Here is a 7571-nt window from a genome sequence, read left to right on the forward strand (position 1 = left end):
AACTTATTTTTTTATAAAAAAACAAAAGTAAAATAAAACGGCAGCATTAAGTGCATTTTGTGAGATGTGCATCAAAAAGTAGACAAAATTTGCAGGAAAGCATAATCTCAATCCGTAGAATACATTGCAATCAATCAGACAGCTGTGAAATGTAATATGAAGACTGAAGTGACCAGTCATAGCTGTAGACCAAGATAAAACAATGGCTCGCCATTAATGATTCACGAATTTGTACATGAACAAGAACCACCGTGATCGTGAGCCTTGAAATGGCTTGGATATGCTTGCTTGGACCTGGCAACCCCAGGGCTATTAACCTGGCCCAAGCCCATGACAATGGAAGAGTACAAGCCAATCCTAATACAGATTCTCAGATTGTCTGAGAAATTCTTTAGATAGACTCAGTAATAATCAATATCAGAAACATATATGAAACGAAAGCAATACCAGATAAATTTAAGTAGCCATACTTGCTGAAGGTTTTCATTACAAAAATGAAATAAAAACCATTAAAAAGATTGAAGCTTCATGTTCTTATCTTCGTCCTTATCATCTACTTCTTCTTCTTCCTCTTCTCCTTGGCTACTTTCATCAAGATCGACACTCATTGGTAGTCCAGTCTCATATTTTCAGGTAGTCTACCCTTTTATTTTCAACTATGCAGCAAGAACAGAAGAGAAAGGTGCCGCTAATTTAAGGGTCTATAACCATGCTGGATTCTTCAAGGGAGTAACCACAGCTTTCACTTGCAAGTAATTGCTGAGACTGTAAATCCCCTTTTCCCTCCCATGTCCACTCATCTTGTACCCACCAAAAGGAATGGCAGCATCAAAGACATCAAAGCAATTGATCCATACTGTTCCAGCATGTAATGCCCGTGTCAGGATGTTTGCAGTTTCTAAGTTCTGTGTAAACACCCCTGCAGCCAGCCCATAGCGAGTGTTATTTGCCCTGTGTATAACCTCATCATAATCCCTGGAAACATTTGAAACATTAGTATGCTTGTAACGCCGATCTTCTTATGCTAAATTGCAAGACCAGTAACATTACTTGAACTTCAAGATGGACTGAACTGGACCGAATATCTCATCTCTTGCTATCAGCATTTCATCCTGGTATAATTAATGATTGTGTCAGTTTCATGATAATTATTCAATCTTCTGCATAAAATGGTTGATTAATCAGGCAACATACCTTAACATTTGAAAAAACTGTGGGCTTGATATAATAGCCCTTGGTGCCAAATCTCTCTCCTCCAGCTTCAAGCGTAGCTCCATCTTCAATACCAGATCTTATGCACTTCAGAATCTTCTGAAATTGTTCTGAATCAACCTGTTCCATTCAATTAGGGCGAATTCAACACCAATGAATAGGTGGCTATGGTACATAACTTAGTCCATAATTACTTGAAATCATTTAGAGAATTGTAGAAATGAATTTCCAAATTTTTGACATTTTTTTTTTTGTAAGTCTTGTTATAGTTGACAACCTACTTACAAAAAATTTGTGTGGGAATTCATGCACAAATTCTATGCAAAAATAACTGATGTTGCCTGGCTTCGACAACAACAAAATCATCTTGCAGTAGATTTCTTAAAAGATGATGTTGCTGATTTACCTGGGGGCCTTGTTCAATACCCTCCTTGAATGGATCACCAACAAGACGTTTTACAGCACGTTCCTTTGCTTTCTCTATGAATTCATCATATACACGCTCATGAACATATGTGCGAGAGCCAGCACAGCAACATTGGCCCTACAGATTTCACAAAACCATGAACAATAAAACAGAGTTTTACTTAAATGAAAGCTAATATATGAATGTTTGGGAACGTATTCTTGGACATGCCTGATTAAAGAATAAAGCAAAGTGAGCAAGCTCAACGGCCTTATCAATATCTGCATCCTCGCAAACAATAAAAGGGGATTTCCCTCCAAGTTCCAAAGTTACTGGCTTGAGATTGCTTCTTGCTGCTAACTCGAGAACAACTTTTCCGGTTTCAGTTGATCCAGTGAAAGCAAGCTGCGCAGAGATTGCAGACAAATTATGAACTACGAAATATTTATACACTCAGGTAAAAAGTATACTCGTCTTCTAAATTAGCATTGCTCCAACAGTTCATATTTCAAATATCATAATGGTTCATAAGTACACTAATTGTCTTTAAAAGCGATGCATCCCCATCTTGGTCATTCAGTCGATAACCTAGAGGTGGCCACGGTCCAGACCCAAACCAGTCAAACCCGGACTGACTCCGGAATTGCCTGGTCTGGTTTTGGGCCAAAACTGAATTTTTGCATTTTAAAAAAAGGAATTTAAAAAAAAAATTTGATCAAAACTGGAACCCAGGAGGAGGGGCGCCAGTAGAGTTCCGGCTTGGAACAAGAACTGGACAGTGGCTGACCCTTGGCAAACCCATCAAATGACATCCAATTAACAATATTCCTCAATGTAAGTTGACATCTGTTAATCATGCTTGAGCCCAGTGGTAGACAACTATTGTGCAGAATCACCCAGAGTTTTTTGGGGATTTCCAAGTAACTTGCCCCGGCATGCTAAGGTCAAATTTCTATATAGACTCAGAAACATTTTCCTGGCAAAAGCTTAAATGGAAGTCAAGGAAGAAAAAGCATTTCAGGAATCATGTTTTTGGACACCAGGAACCAAATGATATCTATACTTGCAATATCCAAGGGGATTTGTGTGCCTTGGCTCTATTCCAAAAGAACTGATCATTAGTTCAGATGATTTTTGGGAATTTAAGCTAAATTACGTCATAAAAACAAATAAGTCTTCAATATTAAGATACATAATTTACTAGTTAACACAGACCTAAGTATGGAAGTATACAGTTGCAAATACCTTATCCACATCCATATGGCTGGCAAGAGCTGCACCAGCAGTTGGACCAAAACCAGAAATCACATTCAGAACACCTTCTGGAAGTCCGGCCTGTCACGAAGCTTGTCTAATCAGGACAGAGATGGAAAACACATATAACAAGACATTTTGTTCATTAATGGCAGAGTAGAATATATGTAAGTCTACAGTTTGGAAAGATCAGGCAGAACTATTTATTAAGGCATGCTGAAACTATTTCTCAGTAAAGCTAGCCAACCACACCTGCAACACTAGGTGAAGCTGTTCATAAATGGATGCTCTTTTTGAATCAACAAATAAGTGTGTGTGCGTGTGCGTGTGCGCGCGTGCATGTTGATATTATAGCCCAAGGCACATATTTCACTTTGTTAAAGAAGTGAATAAAAGTTATCTTGAAAAGCTACCTCATGAAATAGTTTAGCTGCATAGAGTGCAGTTAATGGTGTCTGCTCTGCTGTCTTGATAACAACAGTGTTGCCACATGCTAATGCTGGTCCAACCTTCCATGCAAACATGAGAAGAGGAAAATTCCATGGAATAATCTGACCTGCAACACCAATTGGTTCATGCAAGGTTTGCACATGATGCTGCCCATCAGCTGGAACTACAAGACCATGAATCTTATCCGCCCAACCTAAGAAATATTAAAAAAAAATTCCTAAGTATTCCAAACAATAGCACCGTAATGAGGAATGTTCTTTTCATTTTTCCCACCAGCGTAGTATCGAAATATTCGTGCAACCATTGGTACTTCAATTTTAGCAGCCTGGTCATATGGTTTCCCATTATCCCAAGTCTCAAGTGTTGCAATTTCATCATTATGCTTTTCAATCAAATCAGCAAAGTGCAGCATAATCTTTGACCTTTCCTGGAATACATAGGAAAAAAATTCTCAATCCATAAAATCCTTTCCAACTTACACAGAACAACAGAAAGAGTTAATATATAAAGCAAGGAATAGTTACATAAGCAGTCATCTTTGGCCATGGTCCATTATCAAACGCTTTGCGAGCAGCAGAGACTGCTCGATTTATATCTTCAACATCACCTTCAGCAACATTGGCAATCACTTCCCCTGTCCTAGGGTCACATGTTGGAAAAGTCTTCCCTGTAGGCACAACATTCAGTAAATGCTCTGTGCAAGCACATCAAAATAACAACATAGAAAATAATGTGCAAGGATACTTGAATTGTACTGCACTGCATTGCTGAACATTAATGAAATTCACCTGAGGCTGCATCAACAAACTGCCCATTAATTAAAAGTTGGGTATAATTCACAGCTACAGATGGAATTATTGGTCCCTCAGCAGCAGTAGCAGCTGCAGCGTTACTATATCTGCTGATTCCTCTGCCAAGGCTAGAATTCCTCCCTGAAGAAGATACATTTTTTACATTTAATGAGACCAAGTATACAATAGTAAATGTTGACACAGCCAAAAATAATAGAATCAATTGTCAAAACCAACCATATAACAATATACAAGAAACCAGCTTGATTGTGAAGGCAGTTGAATTGCTACTAATACACTTGTGAAAAGAGACCCCATTATTGACTTTGTGAAAACCAACTAGTAAATTAAAACAATTACAAGATAGGACTTATCAACATCAGCTAGATATATTCATATATAGAACCAAAAATGATATGAGATAGGAGGTCCATTTCCACAGGCAGGGCCCACATACATCACAATGGTGGTCCCAAGCGTTAAAATAGTCCATTTCTTCCAAAATGGTAATGAAGTGAGAGAAAAGAATGGGAGAGATTTCCAAGAAAAAGATAGAACAATCAGTTTGAAAGCGAGAAAAGAGATCTGAACAGGTACAGAGTTTGAATCAGAACGTTTAGTAGAATCACAAAAAGATTTGAGTTACGTACTCTTATCTCCAATACATTCCTGAAAACTGAAATATACAACACAGCCAACTAAAAATCATTGAGAAAAAATACAATCAGGTATATATAATTATGATCAGAAGTTTCTTTCTTTACATCCAGTGCCAAGAAAACAGATTGCTTCAGTTTCGTAAAGAAATTGACAAACAGACGGAATTGATCAAGAGTCATAGTTCTCTCCCTTTCCTGAGAAGTAAACTTTCTTCCTTCTCTCTCCCACCACTTTTTTCACAGCAACCAAACATAACACAGAACGTCAAAAAGGGGTAAACCTTTATTTTTTTTTTGGGGGAGGAAGGGTGGGAGGGGGAGTGAGTGCTCAAAAAGCAACACATCTGCGTTACAACGAACAATCAAAGCCCAAGAAAATTCATTAAACAATTTGCTTTTGGACTGCATGTCTTTGATTTTCAATACAAAAATAAAAGCAGAAAAGGGAAGAAAAGACTGTCACACTCACACACCTCCTGAAAAAAAAGCAGAAGCATAACCAGAAGTGAAGGAGCGAGAGAGCAACCCAGATATCCTCCTAGCAGCCATAGCAACACTCTCTCTTTTCTATCTCTCGCTCTGTTTGGGGCTGTGTACAAGCTTTTCTAGTGCTCTGTGGCTCTCCTCTGTATTATGGTATAAATAAAATATCTCTCCCTCTTTCTTGGTTTCTCTATGGAATACAGTAACTCCCCAAGTTGGCACCTCCAGATTACTTTTCTGATAATTGTGCAATAATGATGGAAATAGTCAAAAATAAAATGAATATATATCAATTAAACAACGATAACTTTTCTATATTTTCTTTATTATTGACGAATTGATATTTTTTACTTCCTTATTTGCAGATAAAGTCACATCAATTTGTAGGACAGATAAGAAAGAAACAGAGGAAGATAATAGGTAAGAAAGAAAGAAACGCACGAGCTAACCGCCCACCAGCCAACGCAAGCATTGGTCAAGAGCTCGCAAGCACAGTAAAATAGAGGAGAGAAGAAAAAGAAAAAAATGGGGAAATGGACAAAAGCCAAAAGGTGGCAGAGGCATTGGGATGATCAGAAATGATATCACATCTTTCATTTTTCGCAGTGTGGACGTGATAGTATCTCGACACGTTGGTGCGTCATTTCTGCAATTCTGCCTGTTGTTGGTCTCTACGAAGCAGAGCATATGGATATTCATCTTCACTGGTATACAATGTCATTGTAATTCTATAATTAACAAAAACATATTGATTAATATTGGGTTGTGTTTAATTTGGAAAAATTATGGATGAGATGTGCTGTAAAAACTAAAGAATACTGTTTTTTTATTGACATTTCAGAAAAATTCTTGATCTGACAAAATTTATTCACGTGTGACTGGCGAATTTCTTCCCCTCTATTACACAAGAAAATTAAATGAAAAACAAATCCATAAAATTAAAAATGATAGTAATAATTAAATTCTATAGTTGAGTCTGATACCAACTAAATGAGATGAGACATATCCATAAAATCTAAATAAACTTTTTAAATTTCATAACTAAGAGTCGTAAAATCTCAGTATTCTTTTTTTTAAGGAGACATCTAAAGTTACTTATCCATGAAAATTGAGGAATTACAAATTCCTATGAAACGACAAAAGCTATTTATATACTTTGTACCTGCTAGTTAACATTGATAAGATGTAAATCCGCCCAGGACAATCATTTAAATTAGATTAAAATAGGTCTAAATCGTAATTAATTTAAATTATTATTAAACTGAATTGAAATTAGTTAATTTTATTTTATTTTTATTATGGTTGGTTTGATTGAGCGACATACTTGCGTTCAGATAAGTTAGGCAAAGGGAAGAGGCAAGTTATTATATACTTCTGATATATATATATATATATATATAGAGAGAGAGAGAGAGAGAGAGAGAGAATTGTGAGCTTCATATTTTTAAATTTAAAAAATAATTGATTTATTTATGAGTAATGAATGTGCTTTTTATGTACTTAATAATTTATCAAAATTATATTTTTTCTTCTTCTCTCACATGTTGGGTTGATAAGGTGTGTAGGGGTGTGTAAACAGTCGGTTTAGTTTCGAATTGAATCGAACCGTTAAAATCAAAGATAAAAAATTTTAAAAACCGAACCAAATTGATTAATAAGAGAAAATTAAATCGAATCGAACTGATAAATATCGGTTTGGTTCGATTTTAAATCGATCAAACCGAAATTTATAAAATTTCATATTTTCAACATTAAAGCTAAATAATAAAACATAAAAATAAAAAAAAAATTAGAAATCAAAAATAAAAAATCTTAAGGTTTAGTTCAGTTTTCTTTGATTTCGATTCGGTTCGATTCGGTTTGGTTCTATTTTTTATCCTATATATATTAATAATTTTGGTTCGGTTTGATTTTTTATTTTTTATGAAAATAACCGAACTGAACCGATAAATTGAAATTATCAAAATTATAAACTGAACCGATTAAATTTTAAAACTGAACCGATTGAATCAAATTGAACCGGTTCAATTCAATTTTTCGATTTAAACCGAAAACTGCTCTCTCCTAACGGTATGGCACTCAAACCCTAGACATTGGGGGGTCCCTATTTCGAAAGTTGAACATTCATTACATGTTGCCTTGTTTGAGTGTCTAAATTGTATGTCCACCCTTAAATACATAGGTTGAATTTATTTGGTGGTTGAACGTATATCATTTACTTGATAATCTTAAATTCGATTCTATTCTTTTAATTCTTTAAAATTTTTTAAAAAAAAAAAACCTTATATGATTTTTGAGTACTTCCCTCCACAAGTT

General features: G+C 35.6%; 1 protein-coding gene across 1 annotated transcript; it reads right to left on the bottom strand.

Annotated features, from left to right (window-relative positions):
• Nucleotides 1-430: 430 nt before the first annotated feature.
• Nucleotides 431-5524, bottom strand: LOC110637649 (benzaldehyde dehydrogenase, mitochondrial). The gene is made up of 11 exons (XM_021787882.2): nucleotides 5246-5524; nucleotides 4111-4254; nucleotides 3847-3989; nucleotides 3596-3749; nucleotides 3286-3515; nucleotides 2864-2953; nucleotides 1850-2023; nucleotides 1619-1756; nucleotides 1195-1332; nucleotides 1051-1112; nucleotides 431-975 (listed from the first exon to the last, which is right to left on the bottom strand). Exons 1-11 carry the CDS (start codon nucleotides 5319-5321, stop codon nucleotides 702-704), a joined length of 1623 nt encoding a protein of 540 aa, XP_021643574.2. The 5' UTR covers nucleotides 5322-5524; the 3' UTR covers nucleotides 431-701.
• Between the last annotated feature and the right edge of the window lie 2047 nt (nucleotides 5525-7571).

Source organism: Hevea brasiliensis, chromosome 7 (assembly GCF_030052815.1).
Source record: "Hevea brasiliensis isolate MT/VB/25A 57/8 chromosome 7, ASM3005281v1, whole genome shotgun sequence".
Taxonomy (NCBI): Eukaryota; Viridiplantae; Streptophyta; class Magnoliopsida; order Malpighiales; family Euphorbiaceae; genus Hevea; species Hevea brasiliensis.

What these genes read in the sequence shown, in the direction of transcription:
- LOC110637649 (XM_021787882.2), bottom strand. Translation starts at nt 5,321, where the DNA reads ATGGCTGCTAGGAGGATATCTGGGTTGCTCTCTCGCTCCTTCACTTCT. An exon ending in GGCCAAAGATGACTGCTTAT is followed by an intron (nt 3,750 to 3,846) that starts GTAACTATTCCT and finishes TATGTATTCCAG; the next exon opens with GAAAGGTCAAAGATTATGCT. An exon ending in AATATTTCGATACTACGCTG is followed by an intron (nt 3,516 to 3,595) that starts GTGGGAAAAATG and finishes AATATTTCTTAG; the next exon opens with GTTGGGCGGATAAGATTCAT.